At 37.0% G+C, this 24,916-nt stretch overlaps 10 protein-coding genes across 10 annotated transcripts; 3 read left to right on the forward strand and 7 right to left on the reverse strand.

Moving 5' to 3' along the window:
• Positions 1-428: 428 nt before the first annotated feature.
• L201_000970 (uncharacterized protein) lies at positions 429-2,916 on the forward strand (the record flags this gene model as incomplete). The annotated part of the gene is made up of 13 exons (XM_066216765.1): positions 429-482; positions 579-662; positions 727-825; positions 887-912; positions 968-1,225; positions 1,305-1,544; positions 1,607-1,948; positions 2,005-2,060; positions 2,122-2,261; positions 2,331-2,338; positions 2,403-2,565; positions 2,636-2,735; positions 2,807-2,916. 13 exons carry the CDS (start codon positions 429-431, stop codon positions 2,914-2,916), a joined length of 1,680 nt encoding a protein of 559 aa, XP_066072862.1.
• A 257-nt stretch (positions 2,917-3,173) lies between these two features.
• L201_000971 (uncharacterized protein) lies at positions 3,174-4,275 on the reverse strand (the record flags this gene model as incomplete). Its single annotated transcript, XM_066216766.1, has 3 exons — positions 3,174-3,242; positions 3,376-4,124; positions 4,203-4,275. The coding sequence occupies 3 exons, from the start codon at positions 4,273-4,275 to the stop codon at positions 3,174-3,176; spliced, it is 891 nt and encodes a 296-aa protein (XP_066072863.1).
• A 357-nt stretch (positions 4,276-4,632) lies between these two features.
• L201_000972 (dihydroorotate dehydrogenase (fumarate)) lies at positions 4,633-6,864 on the forward strand (the record flags this gene model as incomplete). Its single annotated transcript, XM_066216767.1, has 4 exons — positions 4,633-4,995; positions 5,096-5,227; positions 5,307-5,889; positions 5,963-6,864. 4 exons carry the CDS (start codon positions 4,633-4,635, stop codon positions 6,862-6,864), a joined length of 1,980 nt encoding a protein of 659 aa, XP_066072864.1.
• A 728-nt stretch (positions 6,865-7,592) lies between these two features.
• L201_000973 (uncharacterized protein) lies at positions 7,593-10,799 on the reverse strand (the record flags this gene model as incomplete). Its single annotated transcript, XM_066216768.1, has 3 exons — positions 7,593-8,140; positions 8,207-8,822; positions 8,895-10,799. 3 exons carry the CDS (start codon positions 10,797-10,799, stop codon positions 7,593-7,595), a joined length of 3,069 nt encoding a protein of 1,022 aa, XP_066072865.1.
• Positions 10,800-12,065: 1,266 nt separating this feature from the next.
• L201_000974 (uncharacterized protein) lies at positions 12,066-13,914 on the reverse strand (the record flags this gene model as incomplete). Its single annotated transcript, XM_066216769.1, has 7 exons — positions 12,066-12,345; positions 12,413-12,425; positions 12,512-12,674; positions 12,761-13,148; positions 13,231-13,287; positions 13,362-13,417; positions 13,483-13,914. 7 exons carry the CDS (start codon positions 13,912-13,914, stop codon positions 12,066-12,068), a joined length of 1,389 nt encoding a protein of 462 aa, XP_066072866.1.
• Positions 13,915-14,510: 596 nt separating this feature from the next.
• Positions 14,511-17,031, reverse strand: L201_000975 (uncharacterized protein; the record flags this gene model as incomplete). The annotated part of the gene is made up of 7 exons (XM_066216770.1): positions 14,511-15,474; positions 15,551-15,563; positions 15,646-15,811; positions 15,925-16,339; positions 16,423-16,482; positions 16,544-16,599; positions 16,678-17,031. The coding sequence occupies 7 exons, from the start codon at positions 17,029-17,031 to the stop codon at positions 14,511-14,513; spliced, it is 2,028 nt and encodes a 675-aa protein (XP_066072867.1).
• Positions 17,032-17,606: 575 nt separating this feature from the next.
• On the reverse strand, positions 17,607-18,869 carry L201_000976 (uncharacterized protein; the record flags this gene model as incomplete). Its single annotated transcript, XM_066216771.1, has 3 exons — positions 17,607-17,928; positions 18,000-18,343; positions 18,420-18,869. The coding sequence occupies 3 exons, from the start codon at positions 18,867-18,869 to the stop codon at positions 17,607-17,609; spliced, it is 1,116 nt and encodes a 371-aa protein (XP_066072868.1).
• Positions 18,870-19,350: 481 nt separating this feature from the next.
• On the forward strand, positions 19,351-19,743 carry L201_000977 (ribosomal protein L30; the record flags this gene model as incomplete). Its single annotated transcript, XM_066216772.1, has 1 exon — positions 19,351-19,743. One exon carries the CDS (start codon positions 19,351-19,353, stop codon positions 19,741-19,743), a length of 393 nt encoding a protein of 130 aa, XP_066072869.1.
• Positions 19,744-20,093: 350 nt separating this feature from the next.
• On the reverse strand, positions 20,094-20,613 carry L201_000978 (uncharacterized protein; the record flags this gene model as incomplete). Its single annotated transcript, XM_066216773.1, has 2 exons — positions 20,094-20,321; positions 20,404-20,613. The coding sequence occupies 2 exons, from the start codon at positions 20,611-20,613 to the stop codon at positions 20,094-20,096; spliced, it is 438 nt and encodes a 145-aa protein (XP_066072870.1).
• A 1,662-nt stretch (positions 20,614-22,275) lies between these two features.
• L201_000979 (uncharacterized protein) lies at positions 22,276-24,779 on the reverse strand (the record flags this gene model as incomplete). Its single annotated transcript, XM_066216774.1, has 5 exons — positions 22,276-23,069; positions 23,154-23,233; positions 23,305-23,359; positions 23,428-24,219; positions 24,338-24,779. The coding sequence occupies 5 exons, from the start codon at positions 24,777-24,779 to the stop codon at positions 22,276-22,278; spliced, it is 2,163 nt and encodes a 720-aa protein (XP_066072871.1).
• Positions 24,780-24,916: the final 137 nt, after the last annotated feature.

Raw genomic sequence — 24,916 nt, forward strand, 5'->3', positions numbered from 1 at the left:
TTCAAAGTTACGTAATTTTTCCGCTATCATGACTCGAACTTTATTGACGAAATACAAGTGGAGGTTGAAACGTTTCGAAATTAGAATTAGACAAGTGCAAGATGCTATTGTTGAATGTTTTGTCTCGTTTCTTCGTACTCATAACGCGAAACCTATCAACGCGGGAAAAGAGCACCATCGCTGAAACATCTGACCGAACTGAAGGGATTGACCTGACCTTAGGCTTCTTACTATCAGAATTTCCAACTATTGAGGCAACAAATCAACAGAAAACTTTTTCGCCCAATATACTTCTCTTTAGCCGAGCTCTGAAAGTTCGCTCATTCAGTCAAAACTCCGTCAGTCTCTCTGTATCAGGACTAGCTAGATCCCGCTGCTCGTCAGCATCATACTCTTTACATCCATCCATCAAAATATTCAACACCAAAATGGCAGCTCAGGAATGGTCACCTTCCAGTTGGAGGGAAAAACCCATAGCGCAGGTACGTCAACCCTTCCTGCATTCCTTGATCGTGGTACAAATGACTGTCGATTAGTCTGTGGTCGCATCTTGATCTAATGATCCTTGTTTATCTCAGGACGTCATCTACGAAGATAAAGCTCATCTCGACAAAGTACTTACAAAATTAAGGAGACTACCTCCTTTGGTTTCTCCAGTAGAAGTGAGTCTTGCTTCGAACCGCAACATCGATATCTTGTATTAACTCATATGACGACTCCACTTAGATTGATCGTCTTAGAAGCCAATTGGCAGATGTAGCTACAGGCAAAGCTTTCTTGTTACAAGGTGGAGATTGTGCCGAGTTATTCGATGATTGCTCTTCTGTAAGTCGTACGGTCCACACTATTATTAGGACTTGAACTGAACTGGAAATTACTTATAAAGGATCCAATTGAACACAAATTATCCTTGTAAGCTTCTTACTCAATCATGAACTATCCCGCCTCCAGCTAACATCCATCATAGAATTCTACTTATGTCCCTTATCATACTTCACGGATCTCGTTTACCGGTAGTACGAATAGCTAGAATAGCAGGACAATATGCTAAACCAAGATCCAAACCAACTGAAATGGTAGATTTCGAAATCCCCAATGGTCCAGTAGGAGAAGATGGGGTTCAAAAGACTAAAATTGAGAAACGTGAAATATTAAGTTTCAGAGGTGATAATGTGAATGGTTATGATAAAGAAGAAAGAAATCCTGATCCCGAACGATTATTAGGGTAAGGTATTGCTAAATCGATTGATTCTTCTTCAAATTTTCTTTAAGCTGATTCAATCTGCTTATAACACGTTATACAGCGCATATTTCCATTCAACTGCTACCTTGAATTACATCCGAACACTTCTTTTATCAGGTTTTGCAGATTTACATAAACCCTTAGATTGGTCATTCTCGCATGTTAGATCACCGGAAATTCATAAAGCTTTCTCAGCAGTTATAGAGAGTCTTCAAGATAGTTTGGATTTCATGAAAGTAGCTACTGGTGCTGTTGGAGGAGGTGAGAGAGGTGGTATGGAAACTGTCGACCTTTTCACCAGGTAAGTTGTTATTTCGACATCTTCGATTTTCTTAAGCTAATTGTCAACAAATACTTTTGAAGTCATGAAGCTTTATTGTTGGAATACGAAGAAGCATTAACACGTTCAGATCAAGGCTCAACCTCAAGGTCATTCTCACCATCTACATCTAGGGGATCTACACCAGCCGTATCAAGATCAGTATCACAAGTACGAATTTCATCTGAATCAACTTACCCACATTCTCCAGTCAGACCATCTAAATCTGGTTCTTTACATAATTCTTTCTCTGATATCAGATTAGAGACTAAGAAAACAAAAGAGAAATGGTATAATACTTCAGCACATTTCATTTGGATAGGTGATAGAACTAGACAATTGGATGGTGCTCATGTTGAATACTTCAGAGGTATTGCTAATCCTATGTAAGCTCATTCTTGTCCCGAATTTCCGAATTTTGATGCTAAAATTTGCTATGCAGCGGTATCAAGACTGGACCATCGATGAAACCTGAAGAAATCGTCAGATTGCTTGATAGTAAGCTAGCTCACTTTGTACTTTTTTCATCAACGTAAACTCACTAACATGCAATGTCTAGTTGTCAACCCCGATCGGATTCCTGGAAAAGTCACTTTAATAGGACGATACGGTGCAGATAAAGTTGATCAATTCTTGCCTGCTCATATCGATGCAGTCAAAGCTACTGATCACGTAGTGGTCTGGCAATGTGATGCTATGGTGAGCTATTCCCCTTACACTTAGCGGTTTGGAATATAGCTGACAAGCCTGACATTCTTCTTTTAATAGCACGGCAAGTAAGTTTGTGGAGACAGAGATTTTTGAATGTTTCGAATGTATACTGACGATCTCTTTCTGCAGTACTAAATCTTCTCAAACGGATCCTTCGCTCAAAACACGACACTTTGTAGACGTTATAACGGAGATAACCAAATCTATGGCTATTCACAGAGAGAAAGGAACGATCTTAGGTGGAGTCCATTTAGAATTGACTGGTGAAGTGAATGAAGAAGGTTACTCAGTAGTAAGTTCATAGTAATCCCTTCCTCTATTCGAAAGTGGAAGAAAGCTTTTAATTGACATGGTGTTTATAGACTGAATGTATTGGTGGATCTATGGAACTTGAAGATAAAGATTTATCTTTCAACTACCGAACACATTGCGATCCAAGGTTAAACTTTGAGCAAGGTTTAGGTAAGTCATGTTAGCTTTATACATAAACTGGTTCAAAGCTGATATCAGTTCCATTTGCATTGATTACTCAGATGTTGCTTTCTTACTTGCTGATCATTTACGATCAAAAAGAAGAGGTGAAGAGCCAAAAGATATTCTGTTATCATCGTTAAGAGGTAGAGGACAATCTCAGCGTCAATAAAGTGCCAGGGCGAAGGAAGCCTTTCTGTCAATATCATTATGTATAAGCTGACATTTTGGTTGAAACTTAATGTCTTGAAAGACAAGGATTGCAATGCATTACCCATATCAACAGTTTGCTAATCACATTGTAAAGGCGTCGGGTTCTTCTTTCTGCGTGATACTCCTTGATCGAGCTTCAACCGTATCTACTTTTGACCTTTGCAGCAATATACATCGGTGTTCCAGATATGCTGTATAATATCACTGTGATGTAGATCAACGGGTTTCTTTCTCTAACTCTTCTAATACCATCTTAGCGCCTTCTACTATGATTTGATGTTCAACCTGAAGCAAGGAGGAAAAGATGAAGTCAGCAATTTGAAAAGACTCCCAGTATTACCTATGGTATACCTCCATTTGAGCCATAAAGATAATCAAGGGGAGGATTGCGCTCGGATAGATTGAGAATATCACTCACTTCATGTATACGAGCTTCCAGATCCTCCAATTTATCCTCTTTTTTAATTTCAACATCTCGTACAATCAAAGGTTGACCTCTATCCACTTCAGCAATGACTTTATGTACCATTACACCTGTATTTGTTATTTCACCTTTTTGGAATGAATCAAATGCTCTTCCTATAGCATTTGCACCATCAAATGCACCTGGTAAAGCTGGATGTAAATTTATTATTGGAATTGGGAAAGATTGATGTAAAGGTGGTTCAGGTAATTTTGATTCGGATGTTGATGATGATGAAGATTCTTCTTTTACTTCTACTTCATCCTTTTTCTTTTGTTCATTTTCATTTTTATCAGATATTTTCAATTTATCTAATGAAGGTAATTTTATTTCATCACTTTTAGTAGGTAAAGAATTAATTTGAGGAGGTGGTAAAGCAGGTGCAGGTGGAGGAGGTTTTTCACCATTTAAAATTTCTAAAAATTTATCTGATAAAATATGCATCCATCCTGCTAAAACAACTAAATCAGGTTTTGATTCAACCACCTGTCTAGCAATTTCTAAATCATAATGTTCTCTTGTTGATCCAGGATTACGATTTTGAAATGTTTTTAATGCACATACAGATGTTGGTATTGAAGGTTTATGTGTTTTTGCTCTTGTTAATCCATATGCATTTGATCGGGATGATATAACATGTGTTACTTGAGCATTAGGTAATTTATCTGTACCGCATGAATTTAGGATTGCTTGAAGATTTGATCCTATATTAAAGTGATAAATACTAGTTAGTATATTGATGAAAATAGTGAACTGATCATTCAGAATGTGAATTGATTTACCTGATCCAGATATCAATACTGTTATTCTCCTTACTCGTTTCTCAGGTATTATAGTCTCGTGTAGTGTTGTCATTTCGGTCCGATGATTGCTATTGTTATTTGACGTCGAGATAAGGAGGAATTCCATCTTTTTATCTCTCAACAATAATAGTTCAACTTTTCTGGTAGAGTCGGAAATGAACGTAACGTTAAGGTTAATCTGCGAGGGTGATAAGCACGTGGTTTGCATGTGACGGTATGACGTGTATATGTTATGTCTTCGGAATGTCTGATAGCTGATTGCCGTGAATGCAATGTTACCTGCTGCAACGAAAGACATCATTGACACCAAGGTTTCTACCATATTGATCTTTGCTTTCTATCTTTTAGGTATTCAGACTAGTTCTGATTATATAACGGATAGCTCACAAAAAGGGACTTCGACTTGACCATGTCCCAATCAATCTTTTCATCTTTACGAAGACCACTTTCATCTTCTTTCCGCTCCTCAATCACCACACCATCTTCACCTCTTGTTCGAACACAAATCCCCTTAATCCGAAATGCATCAACGACACCCGCTTCAGGACCTCGACAATTCATATCTTCAACATTATTCGTAGCTGGTGGTGTCTTACTGATAGCATATTATTATGACTCAAGATCATTATTACATGAACATGTTGTAATGCCTTTAATCAGATTGGGGTTTGACGCTGAAGAAAGTCATAAATTAGCTGTTAGATTATTAAGTTTAGATAAATGGGCTAGACCAAGAGATTTAGGTGTAGATGATACTAGCTTACAGACTGAGGTGAGCTTATATATCTTTGAAAGTTGTGATTGATGCAACGTATCCTATATCAATGCACTTTCATGGATTTGCTAATAAACCTCCTTATGCCCATAATTAGCTCTTTGGACAACGAATATCGAATCCTGTTGGTGTAGCTGCAGGTTTCGATAAAGATGCTGATGCGATTGACGGTCTATTCGATCTTGGTTTCGGTTATGTAGAAGTTGGTAGTGTGACACCCGAACCACAAGTAAGCTATTGATCAACCTCCTCCGTCTCAACGGTTATTTTGACCCAAATGATCTGATATTGTTCATTATGAATATTAGCCGGGTAATCCTAAACCTCGATTTTTCAGATTAGAAGAAGATTCAGCTGCTATAAATCGATATGGATTCAACTCTTTGGGACATGGACATACATTAGCTAAATTAAGAGCTAGATTAGTTAAATTTTCACAAGAACATCCATCATATTTTCCTAATCCATTACCTTTAAATCCATTACCACCATCAAATTTACCTAGATCATTAAGACCAGGACAATTATTAGCAGTTAATTTAGGTAAAAATAAATCTTCTGCAGCAGATTCAAATGAAGATTATATAAAAGGTGTTAAATTATTAGGTCCATATGCAGATTTAGTTGTTATCAATGTATCTTCACCTAATACACCTGGTTTAAGAGCTTTACAAGGTAGAGAAATTTTAGAAAATTTATTAAAAGATGTAGTAAAGGAAAGAGACCAATTACAAAATGATCAGAATTTACCTAAAATCGCTGTAAAAGTTGCAAGTGATTTAACTGAAGATGAATTAGCTGATGTAGCTTATGCTGTGAGAAGTTCAGGTGTAGAAGGTGTAATAGTTAGTAATACAACCATCAGAAGAAAAGAATTGGAATTACAATCATGTGAGTGGAGAAATTCATTGTATATAGCCTGACCCGCCTGTTGACTGATCTATATGTATACCTTCTGTTTCAGCCCGACAAGATGAAATTGGTGGATTATCTGGAAAACCGTTATTCCCATATGCATTAGACTCAATTAAAACTTTAAGACCATTATTACCACCTTCTATACCAATTATTGGATGTGGTGGAGTTACATCAGGTGAAGATGCATTAAAAATGGCTGGAGCAGGTGCTTCGTTGATACAGTTATATACATCATTTGGATATAGAGGTGTTGGTACACCAAGATTAATTAAAGACGAAATAACATCATCATTAAAATCATCAAAGAGTAGTTGGTCACATGAAATTGGAAAAGATTGGAAATCTACTGGATTAGAAATGGGTTGGGATGAAAATAGATTAAAACAAGAATCCAAAAACCTACAAAATGAATTTTCGAATTTAAATAATTTGTTAAAGACTATAAATGATAAAGAAGATTTAAATTCTTTGATCTCGCAAGCTGAGTTGGCTTTAGGGAGAGGAAAAGATTCATCAGAGTCATCAGCAAAAACGGGATCAGAAGAAGTTGGTGGACCAAGAGATAACTTAGCTGGTGCAGATCCATCTGCTTCTGCTTCTTCATCACAACCTCAAATTACCGGTCAAACGGGAGGTGATGTAGCTGAAGGTTTGATTGAATCTGGAGGTGTCGGTGCCCAGCAAATCCAAGAAGCTGCAACAACAACAACACAAGCTCAAGAAGGAGAACAAGGTAGATTGATCGAAGGTGTATCTGCTGCTACACCTGACTCTGGTGTAGGGGCACCATCAATACAAGAAGCCTTATTGTCGACCCCTGTAGCGATTGATTTGACACCTAGAGTTATTGTTGATCGTCCTGTAGCACCTGAACCCACAATGGTTGACGAGAGAGAAAAGAATGAATGGGCCCAATCAGTTAGAGATGGTCAAAGACGACTTGTATAGAGGTAGAAGAAGGAACATAAAATGCATAATCTAATTAACAATTAGATCTAATGCAACATCAGACACAAAGGACTATATATCATGAGTAAAATCCTGTAGCGAAAAGAAAGTAGCTATATAGATGCATTGTTCATACTATGGTATGATTTGCGTATGCAGATAGGCACAATGCGTATACTGATGCGAGTACGTCTGTACGCTATCAAGAATTTCGTAGTGAAACCATATGACCTGGGTATGTAGTCGTTATTTCGATGTCAATTCTGATCTTGCATGCATTCAACAAAGAGGTAGCCTCACTCTTGATTAATTGATTTGATTGGCTTAATTGATTCAAGTATAATCTGATTTTCAAAAATCATGCTTTGATCATCAGACTTGGTTACTCGCATAGACTGAGAAATGGTCAAGACTGAAGGATGGGAAGACTTTTTTTTGATTGGGTTTGCTTTTCTTGTTCTTGGAGAAACGCTTATATGTTGATGCTTCATGTTCGCGGTTATCCGAAGCCAAAGTCCAATGAACATAGATTATTATGGTTGATTCCGACAAGCGTTACATGAATATTTCGATACAACGTCTATGATTTTGTTTACATATTCTCCTTTTCTACAACAATTTGTATTTTGTATTGATTGTATTATATATTACAATATAAAAATGAATGAATCAGTCTGCTTCCACATCTTTCCTCTACATATATATGAATATATACATATATATATATATCAACAATCACCATCATTTTGATCTGCTCCATCGTCTTCTTCCTCATCATCATCTTCTAAACCAACTTTCAATTCATCCCATTTCATTCTAACTTGTTCTGCAGTAAATCTATTCTCTGCTAGAGGACTTAGCATAATTTGAATTACTTGTCTAATCTTTTCTGAAACTCTTTCTCTACCATCTAAAAATAACATTGATGGACTACCATCTTGATAAGGTTCCATTAGAGATTTTATCCTTTTGATAGATTTTTCATTTTCAGCTTGGATCAATTTATCGTCACAATCATCTATCGTATCGTCTGGATTAGGTAATCTAGCACTTGAAGGTGAAATTGGTGTAGGTAATTGAACGATAGCTTTAGGTAAAGAAGTTGATAGTTCACTATTACTGTTACTATTAGTTTCATTGGTTCCATGTTGTTGTTGTATAGCTTTCTCTTGTGCTCTTCTCAATGAATTTCCACGAGATATACCATAAGTTGGACTTGATATATCGAATTCATCTTCATCTGATAACAATCTTGTTATAGCATCAAGACCAGGTCCTGCATATCTAGCACCATTGTTTGGGGTATCATTGGATGATGGTGTAGTGGACGACGTGAATGGACCAGATTTAACCCAATTAGCGTATAGTTTAACACCAGATGGTGATTCACTGGATGAAGCTTCATCAGATGCTCTGATACTTTCAGCTGAAGTCATTCTTTTTAATTTCGGTTTAACACCATGGTTATGACCATCAACTACAGCAGCTAAATGTTCACGTGAATAACTTGGTGGAACTCTTAATGAACCTGCTCTTCTAACTCCTCCACCAACACCGATATTAGAACCTGAAGGATATCCAGCACCTGTTGAAGTTGCTGAATAACCTCTCCAAGCTGATGGATATGGGCTTCCAGCTGTTGAAACTCCATCTTCGTTTCCAATCCTTTGGAATCTTTCTCTCTCTTCATATGCCCACAATCCTCCTTTTCTAACGTGGTGCATCATTTCAACCGTTCTAATACCTCGGAAAGGCTCTCTACCGGTCAAACATTGATATAGTGTTGCACCGAGGGCGAAGATGTCTACAGGGAAGGAGAATGTTTGATTTGGATCCACCAATTCAGGTGGTGAAAATGGTAAGGTACCGAGACCTAATCCATCGGTAGGTGGGTGAGCTGGATGAATAAGTAAAGAAGAACCAAAGTCGGAAAGTCGGATGTGAAGGTCGGCGGTCAGCTAAGGGAGTCAATGTCAGTCTTTGGTAAACTAGATAAGGCACTCGGCTTGCTTTCTTTGGACAAAACTTACAAGTAAGTTCCCAGGTTTGACATCTGCATGAACCACACCTTTGCCGTGAACCCACTCTAAAGCTTCTGCACCTTCTCTTGCCCATCTTTCCCATAAACTTTTACCTACTAATTGAGGACTCGTTCTTAAAATTCTATCTAATGTACCTAGAGGTGCATGTTCAAGTAATAAAACTAATCTTGATAATGAAGGTTGGGGTGGATTAGATTGTTCATATCTTGATGATGATTGAACTAAAGATGGTAAAGAAGGATATGAAGGTAATGTACCTCCATCTCCACCTGGTGGTAAAGGTGCATGTGCAGTTATAATTGTTGATGATCTTTGTCTTCTTAAATCTGTGTTTGTAGCTGGATTAGGTAATAATACTTTGTTTGAATCCGTTGTTGCTGTTGTTGTTGTTGCCGATGATCCCGTTAATATATCTGAAGATGATCTAGCATGTGTTTGACCGATTGTTGATGGTAATCCATCAGAATCTTCTTTTACAGCAATCAGTTTTACAACGTATACACTTCCACATGGTCTTCTAGACTTTTCTTTTGATCTATCCGAGCCTTCATTTCTGTCTGTTGAAGATATGTGAGCTTGGTGATTACCCCTTAGAGGTGAAACGGCTCTTTGTCTAGGTCTTATTTTTCCACCATGCTGAATTCTATCGGTTGAAATAGGTTTAGATAAAGGTCCTGCTAAACGATTCAGAAAGAAAGCTTCCCTTAAACCCATAGTTTGTGATTCTCTATCTGGAGCTAATCTTTTTGCTGCACATAATTTCCAGTTTCCACCTATCAATCCATCACCGTCTTCATTAACTTCCATCTCTTGTTGCTTTTTGTTTAAATTCGAATATACTGATCCATTTGACCTGCTCAATAAATCATTTCCGTGTCTCGTATTATTGTTGGTATTACTCCCATTTCTATTTTTCCTTCTTGTTCTCTTGTATGATGCCAAATATGCTCTTGCATACCTACCTTCACCTAATAAATAAGTTGAATTTGGTATTAAACGTAATTCAATGTCATCCGAACAAGGTGGTAAAGGTAGTTTCCAATTTTCCAAACCATTTGAACCTAATACACCACTTGTTGGTGGTAATTGTGGCGATTGATGTAAAGGCGATAATGGATCTGTATAACTATCATTTGATCTTTGTTTTCGCGTTGAGGTTGAAGCTGAAGCTATAGATGTGGAAGGTGTGATAATAGATGATGATGAGGATGGGATATCTGAATTGTTATTTGATGATATAGGTAATGGAGGTGGTATTTTTCTATTACTTGATGATCGAGATAAAGTCAAAGGCGAAGGTGCAAAAGAACTAATTCCATTCGTCGAAGCATTTATAGAACTAACTAATCTAGGTGCAGGAGGAGGTGTTATACTTTCTGTTGGTGTATCAAAGAATGATGATGTTCTAGGTGAAGGTGAAATATCATTCTTATTTAGATTCGGAAATGAGGATTTATTCGATAAAGTCACGCCAAATTCATCCACTCCAGTTGAAGCTGATGACGCCGTCGTAGATGTCGTAAATGCATTACCTATACCTTCAAAATCCATCTTTAACCCTAATTCTCCACCTCTTTTCCTAGCTGGTGAAGGTAGTGTATTTGCATGGTAGCCACTTCCACCTAAATCAAAAATCGAGTTTAGACTACTTGATGATGGTACATTTGGTGTATAAGATGATTCAATTGCGTTGGAGCTTGAGCCAGGTAAAGGCCTTGGAGGTGGTATTTCAGGTTGCCATGAAGTAGTGAATAAATCGTTTCGAGATGAGGCTGATCTTGATTGGTACGGATCATGTACGGATGTACTTGAAGATGCAGGCATGACAGATGAAGTTGAGGATGAGGGATGCAAGATCGAATGGTGTGGAGATGAGTTGCGTAACAGCGACATCTCGCCGATGATGAATTCCCCTTATGTGATGGGAATTGCTGAGTGCAGCTATGGTGAGATAATGATGAAGATAATGCAAAGCTGGTTGTAAATAATGTTGTATGTATAGATGATATTGAATGTACGCTGCGTGTTTGTGCAGATGAATGGTCAAATTGTAGGTGACAGCTAACTCTAAAGGAGATCACGGTGTTGTTTCAGGATTTAGACGTTCAATGTTCGATGTTCTATCACAATAAATTGTTGATCGCACAACGGGCCGATACAATCCGGAGGTAAATTAAGGAGTAGGGTGTTGTTGATGGTTGATGGGTGATGGTTTGATGGTGATGGTGACTAATTAGACGCTAAGATAATTGATGATCAAGGATGTATATGTATGATAAATCCAAAGGATGCCAAAGGATGCCAAAGGACTGCTTCAGTTAAAATGAAATACTAAGGTTGTAGGCTGTTTTGATGTATGAATTGATTAAGACACAGGGTTGTATATATAGGAACGATCTATCCAAATATGTATTTCTAACCTATCTTTTGTAACTTGTAACTTTTTCTTGTAATAACCTTTCCCCACAATCCTAATTCTCCTTGCTTGGCAGCGAGTCGCGGATCTAAGGATTACACAGTTACAAGTTACGAGTATTATGTACAGCAACGACTACGTTGATCTTTTTATAACACGTTGTCTGTTAAGATGGGATGATGTATATCATTCAAGCGTAGACAAAGCTATAGCTATGTATCATTCGATGCTTCTTTGTAAGGTTAATGTCTCAAGCTGTTGTGTCTTCGACATATATAGTATCGATTTTTCAATTCGATTCAGACGAGTCAAGAAAGCAACCCAAAATAAGTAATCTCACTTCGAAACATAACATTAACCATTATATATGTAAATTACTTAATTTGGTAATACTGCTTCCAGATCGAAAATACTCCGAGAACATGAACATGGGATTTTTTTAATTAACTTAGACAAAAATCCACTAGTCCAGAGTCCAGACTTCTGAAAATCTCATTCTGATCAAAATCATCGTTTACCATCTCTATTACTGCAACACTACAAAAGCAGCTCCTTCATAATCTGCAACGATCAAGAGTGATCTGAAAGAAAATTGAGCATCTCCTTACAATCGCATAATGCTTGATGTCTATAGTAGACGAAAGATATGCTGTATTCACGGAAATCTTATTAACTGATATAAATGACTCTGCAAGTTAGTATGGAATAATTGACCTCAAAAATGTTATCGCTACGACAGACTTCTAGATACAGTATGATTCCTCGTTATTCTTTTTAACCCAATTGAGAGTTCTTTCCATTTGAGTTTGTGCCGAGTTTGACTCTACTCTTCTTCGGGTACTCCGACGTAAACTTTGACTTTCCAGCTTGACGCCTGATATTTCGTCGGTATCTTCTTGTTTTTCAATCTTCGGCTTTTTCTTATATCTCTTTTTCTTAGATGTATCTATATCATAATCCGGTGATGTATCATCATCAGGCTCAGTACTTGAATAGTCATGTTCATCGCCCCATTTGCATGTGCTACGAGAATGCAGTTTTCGCAGCATTAGCTGGATGGTACCTTAAATACATTGTGTTGACAACTTACCAAAAATATTTGGCTATTGAAAAGAATAAAGCAGGGTTTCAATTTGTTCACATTATCGATTCATTCACGCAATGAAGGCGCTTGTAGGTGGAAACTTACCAAAATAATCACTATAATATGCTAGGATTTCCTCTCCTGACTTGATGTGCTGTTCTTGAACGAAGCTAAAATGTTGAGTGGCTACGCCACCATCAGCTGCGTCGATCAAGTTGTTGATATCTTCATCTTCGATTATCCAATTGACATTATTATAACAGGCATGCTAGAAGAATCAGATTAGCAGGCTGACGGTTTATACATAATAGCTAATCATTCTCATATCAGTATGCAATAGCTAAGTTTACTTACATTAACGGATCTTCCAAAACCTAATTCCATCATAACAGTTATCTTATCATTATGTTGCCGTTCAAATGCTAATTGTGCATTAAATCCATAATCTTCCGCATCATCTGTATCTTTGATTTCTATAGGTAAAGTAATGACAATAAATTCTATTCCTGAGATATCAATGTTTAAATCCAATTGACGTTGCAATTTCTTAGATTGCGTTTGTGTTTGTGTTTGAGATTGAGATTGGGATTGAGATTGGGGTTGGGATTGGGATCTGAATAATTTACGTGATCTGATTTGTTTTTGACTTTTCAAGAATAATCCTATTTGTCCACCTAATTCTTCGCATGTGCGTAATTCGATTTGTGTGTTTAATATCGCATTTTGGAAATTTGTCTCGAATCTGATAGGGAACAAAGGTATCGAGTGATCAATTGTTGATTTCACGAACTATGAAAGCTGTTATTCACGATACGGTAGCTTACTGTTTCAGCAGTTGTTCAGGTATAAGGTTATCTTCAGCTTTTCTCTGAGAATCGGTACTGAAGAGCGACGACCACGATAACTTTTAGCTCTTAAATACTCGATTTATGAGAAATACTTCTGAGCCACTCACACTCGCTCTAGCAACTTTACCAAATATTTGATATCTTTCTCCTTCTCTGTATCTTTCTTCATTGCAAGGGGAAAGCATGATCAGCAAATAGAAGGATGGACACTGTTGAAGATGTACTTACGACGCCCCTCAGCTCCTGATATATCCGTTTCAGCTCATCTCTTTCAACCTTCTCTACCAAACTTGATCTAATAGCAGGTTCTCTTACCCCATGAAAAGCCGCTAAAGCTTCATGAAACGTTTGTTCGTATGCGCAAATTTGATGAGCTAATTGAAGTTCTATTGAGAATCGCGTTTCATCTTGATTGAATCCCTTGATCGATGTTTCTGCTTCACCATCATCCCCTTCGTCCAGGAAGGAAGGTTGCATCTTTGCGTTCTGAAGTGTACCACCAGCATGACTACAGAAAGTAGACGAAATTCGAAAATTATTTATATCATCTGACAAAGGTAGACTCTCTACTCCAGATGATAGAGGGAGACTCTCGATTCCAGAAGAAAGGGATTCGTGAATGGGAAATTGAGATTGTTCTCTTGATTTCCGTTTACTCATGTTAATTATAGCCATCTGAGATTATCGAAATCATTGATTAGGAGGAAAAGAGAGAAAGAGTAAAAGATCAGATTGAGGAGGGTCGCTATAACCAGATAGATCAGTTTTCGTACCCATATTAACATTGATTATGAATTGACCTGAAAGAGGAAAAGTGATGCGCACAGACGCACAGACCATCGATGGAAAGAGATGCGTGCTGTGACAGTCCACAATTTGATGATAAATGTCGGAAATATGTTATCAGTAGAATATCATCAAGGTGTTAATCATTAGCGAGTCTATAATATAGAAGAAGCATGTTATCGAGAAGACCGATGATATAAGTAAATAATGTATTAGATATGAGCAACATGCTGCCATTCGAAATTACCAAGAAGTGTATCCTTTCTCATCCTCGCCTAGGAGTTGATCATCCACCATGAAGACATTCAATATTTTCTACAAATTTCATTCCTGTAAAAAAGGCATCAGCAAGGCTTCACAGATTATAGCGCGACATTCTTCACAGTTGCCCACTTACTGAATTACACATCGATAAACCAGATCCACCATCTTGTACTTCTGTTTCTACTTCATTATCAGTGACCTGTTGATTACTTAGATAAAGGCTCAGCCATTTGTTCCTCATTTTCCTTTGGTCTATTCTTTGGAGTATTCTCTTTTCCTTTGCTCTTTTCTTTCCTTTTCAGATTATCCAAAAGCTCTCTTTGTTCCTCCATACATCTTTCTATCTCTTTCCTTTGAACTCTAATGTCATCTTTAATAGCAAGCATTTTATCTATAATTCCATCTATACTGTCTTCATGGTTTTGTAATTTGCTTATATGTAGTTTGACTCGATCATCCAATTCATCTATTTTACTAATGATCTCCAATTTTGATAAAGCTGAAAAATGCTCCTCCTCATCTTCCTCCTCCTCAATCATCTCCCAATCGGAGTTCATTCCCTTTGTCTTTTGATCTTGCTTACCGTCTGAATTGGCGGTCAATATCGCAAATTCCGGGTCCGGCGATGATTGATTATCAGCATTCGTGTCTACGTTATTATCTTCTTGATTGTCTTCATCCACATTCATTACTGAAGAGGCAACTTCTTGATTTTGCTCATCTCCCTCAGGGCTATTTACTAATCTTCTTCCTCGTTTTCTACTGGAAGATATAAACCTGAGAAACTGTATATCATCATCGTCATCATTATCACCATCATCCTCCTCTTCTTCATCGCTAGCACCAATTACATTTGATCGGCGATTCCGTTTCCTACTTTTGATAATCCGAGCTTGTTTCATTCTATTCTGAGCAGCTTGATCTAACCGTACTTCTCTATCCGGATCGACAGGTGTTCGAAGTCTTGAATAACGATCTTCTGGTTCTTGATCTTCAGCTGGACAGGATCCCGTCATTTGAATAATATCCATATCCATAGAATTTGCTCTAGGTCGTGCCGTAGATTCAGAGCAATTAAACGGCTTGGTTCCGTAGAAACTACCAGGAATATTAGGAACATCATCATGTGTAGGATCGATGTGATCCTTATGACGGATACTATCGCAAGTGCTGGAAAACAATAAAGGTATTCACATTCATCAGCTAAAGAAACAGCTACGCAGAAGATTGAGAAGTGTGAATTTACCAGTTGAGCTCCGCTAGCGAATTGCAAAGTATTATGGTAAGCTCCACTAATCTCCCATAATCGAAATGAGATTAGCAAGAACTTCAATTACTTACCAAACTCGTCGCTATAGAATCCGAAAACTTCCATTCCTGGTTTCAGATGTTTTATATCCTCTATTTCTACACGAGTCTCCATGTATCCAATATTTCTTGTATTAGCATTGAAATTTAGATGATTACCTGTCAAGGGCCACTCGACGCTAATTCTTTCGCAATGATGCTATGTGCGAGTGACACAGTACAAACATCAGCTAATCAAATTGATTTGATGTGAATGATAAATTGCGAATGGAAAAAGACAGACGCATCAAAGGGACATGAAAATTCACATACATTAATGACTCTAGCCATTCCTAAACCCATTAAAACTCGATTTTCCGATTTCTTCTTCAGCTTTCGAATATAGTTATGAGTAAAATTAAAAGTTAAATCATCATTAAATCCATGTTTTTCGATATCATTGATTTCTGCTGGGAGAGAAAATAATTCAAATCCTATTCCTTTCATATCGGGTAATGATACAGATGGTTGTTTAGTCTGTCGATTTTGTTCACGTAATAATTCAATTCTACTTGGATTCTCAATTGTTTCATCCTTGTTTCCACCTAATAATCTTCCCAATAAAGATGTATCCTCAATCGGGTTTTCCTCTTCCTTTACGAATAACCCTACTTGTCCAGGAACTGCTCCTGAAATATCTAATCTCAAATTGGTATTCTGAAGAGCGGATATGAAGTTTTGCTCAATCCTGTCATATTGATCAAAGTTAGTTTGTATCAGTCACAGTCACGAGCCAAAGACATTGCACTAGCAAGACTGTTCACTACTCACTTCTGCAAATAAGATTCAGGTATGATATTACCTTCTCCAAGATCTCTCTGAGACTGAGTACTACTCATTTTGTAAGGTCAGTATACGTCAGTCTTGATATATATAGGTAACATGTACTTACATCCGTTTGATGATTGCTTCCAATACTTCAATACCATCTTTCCTTCTAGCCGGTTCCTGTGCTTTGTAAATTAGTTAGATATAAGGAATTAGACTCAAGATTAGAGCCAGTGAGAAAAGGCATACTATGCATACCTTGGTTTGAGGATTGATGAACAATTCTTGCCTATCATATTTAAGCGTCGTGGAACTTCTAACTGGAACTTGATCTAATCCATCTAATGTCGCGAAAAACTCCATCAAAATATGCTCGAAAGCGCACAATTGATGTAGAATCTCCAAAGCTTCTTGTTTGTTCGTGAATAATCCATTTGAGTTCGCAGACGAAGGTGGTGAGTTTGGTGAGAATAAGTCGTTTAAGCTATGTCCACCGACTGTTTGTTGAGATGAAGATGAAGAGGAAGAGCTTCCATGAGAGGAATTTCGTTGATTCGTTCTATTTTGAGGTTTATTAGCCTTTTGACCACTTTTTCTAGCCATTGGTGGCATTCTTCGAATGGATGTACAATAGTCGTTTCGACCGATTGGCGAGATTGGGATGAACAAGTAAATTAGGAGATATTTAGTATGCTGCAAGTCAAGCAATTTATATCCCAGAAGGAAGATAGGGGATGAAGGCAAGGAAGCATTACAGTATTTTGAACGAGATTAGCAAATGACTGATTGAAGCGTGTTAAGGAGAATTCCCAGGATAAGGAAGATTAATAATTGTGTATTGTGTGTTGTGTGTTGTGTGTTTTTGATGAAAGGTATGCCTTTGAGCTGAATATTCCGATTTAGGCAAGTGGGAATCTTAAAAATCAGTTTAACTTGGTTTACCTGGATATCACTATTCAAAATTCATTCGCCAAACACCCTCTGGAGATTCGTATATTTCGCTCGCTATTTTCAGTGCATGTAGTAATATCACGTATCTTGCATGGTCATCACCTATATAGCTGAATACATATTGTATATTTGATGTCGGCTCGGACCATCTAAGGTAATCGCCATTGACCAAATAGCATACTACAGCGATTGATGCATTGATCAGCTTCATGTTTCTCCATGCGGTGAAGGAAAACTTACTCGAAACAAGCCATAATAGTCCATTTTCTATTTTCAGCTTCAGGGAAAACTAAAGATCTAGGACCATAGAAAACTTCATCATCAACTTCTTCTTGTTTTCTAGGTAAACAATGCATAAATTTCCAATTTTCTTTTGCTTTTGCTTCTGTTACCATTTTATTTGTAATTTGATAACCTTCAAATGCTTTTAATCTTTGTACTTTTTCTTCTTCTTGTCCCATTGAAATCCATGTATCAGTAACAACTACATCTGCATTTTCTAGTGCTTCAGAAGGTGAATTTGTTAATTTTACTAATGATTCTGTACCTGCTTCGGTACTATGGTAACAATATATTAGCTATGTCATTCATATAATGGACTTTTAACACTTTAGAAAAGTCAGACTTACACTCTCTTCCATACTCTTTCATCGACTTTATCATACCCTTTTGGAGCAGCTAAACTAAATTCCATACCTAATCTAGGTAAAGTGACCAATAATTCATTTGAAATGTTATTACTATCTCCTACCCATGCAACTTTTTTACCTTTTAAAGATTCTAATGGGTCGATTGAAGATTGGAAATATTTCAATATTGATGTATGACTACCTTCACCTTCAGCTGGTTGAGGTGGTTCGGGTTTAGGTGAATAATGTTCATGTAATGCCATAATATCAGCTAAAATTTGTGTTGGGTGATATAAGTCTGATAAGGCATTTATAATTGGAACAGGGGAGTATTTTGCGAGTGTCTATAAATATTTTCAGTCAGGTCGACTTTAGCTAAGTCAAATCACATAAAAACGATTGGGGATATCTTTGGCTCACCTCTATATCTGAATGTGGACCGACTCTAGCCATAATACCATCAGTCATTGATCCAATTACTATAGCGGAATCTTGTAAAGTTTCATTTACACCTAATTGAATATCATCTTTACCTAAAAACATTGGATGACCACCTAGAGCTTGAATTGAAGATTCTGATGCAACTCTAGTTCTAGTTGATCTTTTTGAAAATAATAATCCAATTGTTCTTCTATCTAAAGTTGAAATTAATGCTCTAGGTGAAACATTTTTGTAAATATATTTCATTGCTAAAGCGTTTTGAATTAATGTTCTAATTTGATTAGGTGATAAATCAGCTAAAGTTATTAAATGTGGTGGTTTACCATTATTTCTGACTTGTACATTATCTTGAAATTGTCTTTTAGGTCTGTTAGATGATCTACCTGAATTTCGGACTGCATTACCTGCAGTTTTAGCGATTGTTGACATTTTGATCGATGAAGACTGACTCTTGTTTTTCGGGTTAAATGAAAAGATACTGATAGTCTGAATAAGTGGGATGGAGGGATAGGAATGTAGGTGTTATATATAGTCTTATCATCTACTCGAATGATATTTCCATCTCAAGGACGGTTGTGTCGGAGGACTAAGACCCGCTCAGGCACAATCCAGCTTTAAAAATCCACGTCATGCCGTTCAAAGTTGTACATTTGATTCCGTCATATCAGTCACAATAAAGCTCATTCATATCATTCGGAAAGTTCAAGTCGGATATCTTCAAACGCAAGTATCAACCACGACACTTTATTCAGACATCTTCAACCTGACAACCTTGTATTGACAACATCGAAGACAGTATTCAAGTAAAGCCAAAAACAGCCCATCAGAAATATTCAGACAAAATCACATTCAGAAATTTACTAGACCTCCATTAAATTTATATTGATCCTCTTGAAGACAACTTTCAAAGATGTTCCGTTCACGAATACTTAATCAGATATCATCAACTATCGCTTCAGCTTCGTCCTCATCATCCTCTTCATCATCATCTTCGGTTACAGGAGCACCAACACATCATTTAATAACATTAATAAGATCACCAATTGGATTACCTTCATCGTCAAGAAATACATTAGAAGCATTAGGTTTACATAGATTACGTGAAAAATCTTTACATCCATATGGTGAAACTACTGCAGGTAGAATATTAAGAGTTAAAGAATTAGTACATGTTTCAAATGTTACTAAAGAAGAAGGTAAATTGTTGGTAAAAAGAAGAAAATCTGAAGGTAGTGGGTTAGAGTTGAGCAAGACTAGAATTTATGGTGGTGGTAAAGGCTTAATACAGAATCAGCAAATATAATTCCAAATTATGTGTGAGTTTTCATGATTATTGATAGGGATCATATCGCACTGGTTGCCCACATAATATTGAATGAAAAGCTGATATGACTTTTTGATACAGAACACATCATCATATACGATACATCCTATGCATATTACGCTACATTCATTACTCAGGCCACTCGAAATCAATATAAGACAGACGATCAGAAGCAAGCCCGCTTTCTTTCAAGCTTTGGTCGATGTTCACTACCTGTTACCCCTGAAAGGACTGTCCGCCGCATTGACAAATTTCCAATAACATTCACTAGATCAAATATCAGAAGGATTAGAACTCAATTTATCGACATCTGTAAAAACTTGCAACACTTACATCATCTTCTCCTCTTCATTAGGGTTATTTCCTCCTACGGTTGAAACCTTTTTGAGCGTTTGAAACTTCTCTTTCCAAAGCTCCGCAGCTGTTCTATCTTTCGAACGTTTACGCCGATTGTTCGTCTCATTACCCAAAGAAGAAGCTGAACTTAAAGGGCCAGAATATCTATCTGGTTCACCTTGTCCTCGTTCTGACTGCTCCGTTGATATAACCTGAGTTATCTGTAAAGGTATATCAGCTTCAGATGATCTCATGCCTGAAATGAAAGATCAGCTGTCTAATGGCGTTAGAGCCTTGACTTACCGTGTCGTCGAATTTTGAGTTGCTTGATTGGCAGTAATCAATATTTGAATCCTGGAGATCTGAAGGCGTAGAAGAGGAAGAAGAACTTATATCTGATTGATAAGTCTCATTCAGTTCTACATCAAAGGAAGAAATCTCCCATGAAGAATTGTCAGGTTGTTCAGTGTTGGGAGAGCTGGGTGTATCTGTAATTTGGTCCAGTTCTGACATACTGAATTTGGTGACTTGGTATTTGATCGTTACAATAACGCTTAATTGATTTATCGTAATCAACAGATATTTGCCGCTTTATGATTTAGTTCACGTACACTATATAAATACTGGTTTTTTTTTGCTAAATAACTATACTTCGCTATATTCCCCTCAAATAATTGTCAAATTTGTTGCTCCAATCGCTCAACGTCATCCCAATTATAGTAGAAAGGATATACGACACGTTACTTTTTGACGGCAGATATACCGAGTATCCTTTCATTAACTTGGTCAACATTGAAGGTGATCATCCTTTGTGATCTTGAATCCTCGAGTGGATATCGTATGAAACGAGTAGCTTTGCCATTCATTAGCACTCGACCGAATTTTGCTTGCCTGCTCTCGCGCAGCTCAACCACGAAAATGAATTGGTCAATACGTGTGCAGAACGGTATCAGAAGCCGCTTGCATGGGCACTAAGATACGCAATTCCACGACTTGCTGCACTATATATTTACATTGTGCAGTATCGTACATCATGATCCCAAAACAATCGCTAGTGATTAGCACAGTATATCCTATGCATAATTCATCAAGATTTGGAATGTACTGAAAGTTATATTCTCCCTATTCTTCTGTGTCCTTCTACATTTTTTCGCAATCTACCCTCCTCTAGATGACTTAGCTTTTGATTGCATATATGCAGTCAATTTATTTGAGTTATTGTTACTTGATACATCAAGAGCGACTGTAGCCATTCTGTGCAATTCGCTGAGAAAGTTCAACTGTCAATTTAGTCCGGTGGTATACAATACATATTCCTGTTCCTCGCGGCTTCGTGGACTGCCGGGGATATGTGATTCAATCAGATACCAAGTATATATACATCAACTCACTAATAAGTTTTTGAATCAGAAAATCCAGTATTTTGTTCATATGCACAGAATTTCTTGTTTGTAACGGCATTATTTCTGCTCATATGCAAACACATTACGTGTGTGTAAAAGAAGAAAACAAGCAAACCAGTATCAGTGGTTAGCAGAGGACTTCACATACAACATTACTGATTATTAATCAAGCGTCTATGTGTAATAACGATGAAGTGCAGTATACTGTTCATTATATGTAGAATATTTTAGTAGTTTATCCCACTCACCCACATGATTGACAAACCAAATCTTCGATTGTCCAACTTTACTTGTTGTGCTGGTGCCATTGTGATGAGAACTCATTGTAATTGGTGATTTGGATTAGGCTTCCAATTAAATATGGTAAGCTAGAAGAAAGAAGATAAGCGAAGAAGGATATCGTTTGTGACGCAGTTTCTTTCCGGGATGAGTCAATTAGACTTTTATACGTTGGTACGAAACCACCCAACGATCTGTACGGCTTCGATACCTCCCTTGGGGCGATTTGAGAAGCAGAATATCCTTTTATGATGAAAAAGAATGACTTCAGAAATCATTCTACATGGAATGCTTCTTCTTACATCCTGCACTCTTTCGTAGGGATAAAAGAGGAATAATCGGTTCATTGAAGCTGACATACATGACGTCAAAGAGTGTATCTAAAATACATTTGCTGATGCACAATGGATGCAAATGCATAATCTTCCTCGGTGGATATTTCCAAGAGATTCCATAATGATTTTGTCTACTGTACCTCTACGTCTAAATATGACTAAACTTGTATGTTCTCATCAAAATCCAATTGTCTCCTTGTATCTTCTGATATATAACCATCAAATTTCCAAACTTGAAATTTATGATTCAAATCATTTCTTGAATTTATACCTAAACCTGAACCTGTTCTAAAACCACCACCTTTTTTTCTTTCAAATATATATATAACTTGTTTAACTCTTGAATGTAATAAAGCCATTGAACACATTATACAAGGTTCATGTGTAATGAAAAGTGTTAAACCATTTAATAAATAATCTGAACCATTTTTTAATGGTTGTATATCAATAAATGGTTTTTGTTGTCTATATTTTGCAATTTTTTTAACACAATTTAGAATACTATGTCTTAAAGGATGTTTTTCTGATATTGTCGTATCATATGATGAAGCTCTTAATCCTTCAGTAGGTTCTATAAATCCTTCAGCTCCCTTTTTGGGCCAAAAAATAGAAGGTTCATGTGTACAGTAAACTCCGATAGGTAATTCACCTTTGGATTTAGCTTCTAATGCAATATCGATAATTCTTTTTACACCTGATGTTAACCATGCTTTATATCCTATTGACCATCCTGCTTCTATTGAATTATTAGGTATTATAGGTATAGGTGAAAATGTGACTGGCCATATATGTGATTTGATCTTGATTTGTTCAGTCGTTCTAGCACTTGATATGGGTACTTTATGTAGGATTGGGATCAAGTCTGATAAGGTAGTAGAAAATGCAGTCATGACTGATCGTAATGAGGGTACATCATAATCTGCTGCCATGCCCAATACCACTCGGCAGATTTCTAAATGAAACAGTAAAATCAGCACAAGAACGCGGAAAAGGTTTCTTTGTATTACTGGACGAATAATAGGTAATCGACACTCACCTTGATTATTCTCCTTTCTTCTGCGAACCCTTTTAAGATGCCGCAGACGTTCATCTTCTGCGGTAATGTGCTTCGAAAAGCTGTTATAAGTAAATTTGTATTTGGTCAGTCGTGCTCATTTCCCCCGTCACCTATCAAAGTGATGACTCACTCCAAGGCCGTACGAGTCAGTTTTGGATCAGTAAACTCCAGCGTCCAAATATCCACTACATGATATAATATGTTGTTAGCCTCATTTCCAGTGGTCAAACTGTTCTCAAAGGTATCCACTCACTTGTAGCATGAACATCACCATCGTCATCTTCTTCAGCAGGACCTTTTATCCTCAAAAATTCAGCATAATCATTTTCTCTACCTTTTCCTGTAGGACCAGGATTTGTACTGGTCCAATATTCTTCATCCCAATCTAATTCATCTACCAGTTCAGCATATTCCTCCGATAGACTTGAAGCGAGCGATTTGGAAGAATTGTTGGAATGTAAAGGTGCAGGTAAAGACGCAGGTATTATACTAGAAGAAGCTTCTGGATAGATAGCTGTTGAAGAAGGTGTTGATTGTCTTGTTGATGATTCAGATATGGAGATTGGTGTTGATAATGATGTACCTGATGGACCTGCTAATGCATTTACGGAAGATGAAGCAGAGAATTTGATAGGTTGTGGCGATTGTATATCATTTGGATATATTCTACTGGTGTCTGAGGACTTCATTGAATTAGGTTTGATTTTACCATTAAAATCCCTTGATTGTGAGCTCTGTAACCTTTTTTTCCTCTGTTTTTGTAATTCTAAACTATTCTCATCGATCAAATCTTCTGTCTCCAAATCGATTTTGCTGAAGAATCCATTCCCATCCTCATCTTCCGATTCAGAAGAAGTTACCATTACAGATTGATTTTGAATATCTTCGGATTTCACAAACCAAAGTTTTGATTCATCTGCAGAATAACATATACATAATTCTTCGCCTTTTTCAATCTTTTTAAATGTAACGAATTTTATTGTTGATGTTGAGTATGATCTGATGAAATTGACGTTTGGTGTAGATGAATGATTGAATAGTGATGCTATATAGGGAAAAGGGTATATAATCGTTAGCACACGGAGTAAATTCCCTCTATTCCAGTCTCTCCAAATTGACAAGTATGGATGGTCCAGTAATCAAGAATTAAAAATTTGACTAACCAAGACCTAACCCGATACCCATTCCACCATCTTTCCAACAAAAACCATAACTACCTAAGATTGTATCATTCATATTCCCGTCTTCCCATTCTTTTTTTATTATGACTAAAACGGGTGATTCTTCAATGACTGTTCCAGGTAATATACTTTCAGGTGCAAAAACACCTCTACCCCTTTCAGGATGTGAGATGAGATGTAGATTTAATGGATTGATAGGATGAGGTTGTTCTGTTGCTAATTCACTAAAACCAGCTTTTTGTTCAATTTCATCACTTCCGTTAAGTATTTCTGAATCTTTTATTTTATTACCTTTAAATGTTGTTGAAGGGTTTCTTAACATATTTCCACTTTTCGACTCGTCCACTTGGTTTTCAAGAGAAGCCACAATCATAGTCGTTGTACTCTTTGAGATATCTGCGTTATCATGTTGATTGTCGTCCATGAAGTATTATCGCTTTTGACTCTTGATGACTGCTATACCCTGTTGTCTCGTGCGTAGGCCTAGCTCAGAATGCTGGTATGATGTAGAAGTGTAATAAGTAGTAACTGCAAATCAATACGTATTCTGTAAACAAACCA

The sequence above is a fragment of the Kwoniella dendrophila genome, chromosome 1 (genome assembly GCF_036810415.1).
Source record: "Kwoniella dendrophila CBS 6074 chromosome 1, complete sequence".
Classification (NCBI taxonomy): domain Eukaryota; kingdom Fungi; phylum Basidiomycota; class Tremellomycetes; order Tremellales; family Cryptococcaceae; genus Kwoniella; species Kwoniella dendrophila.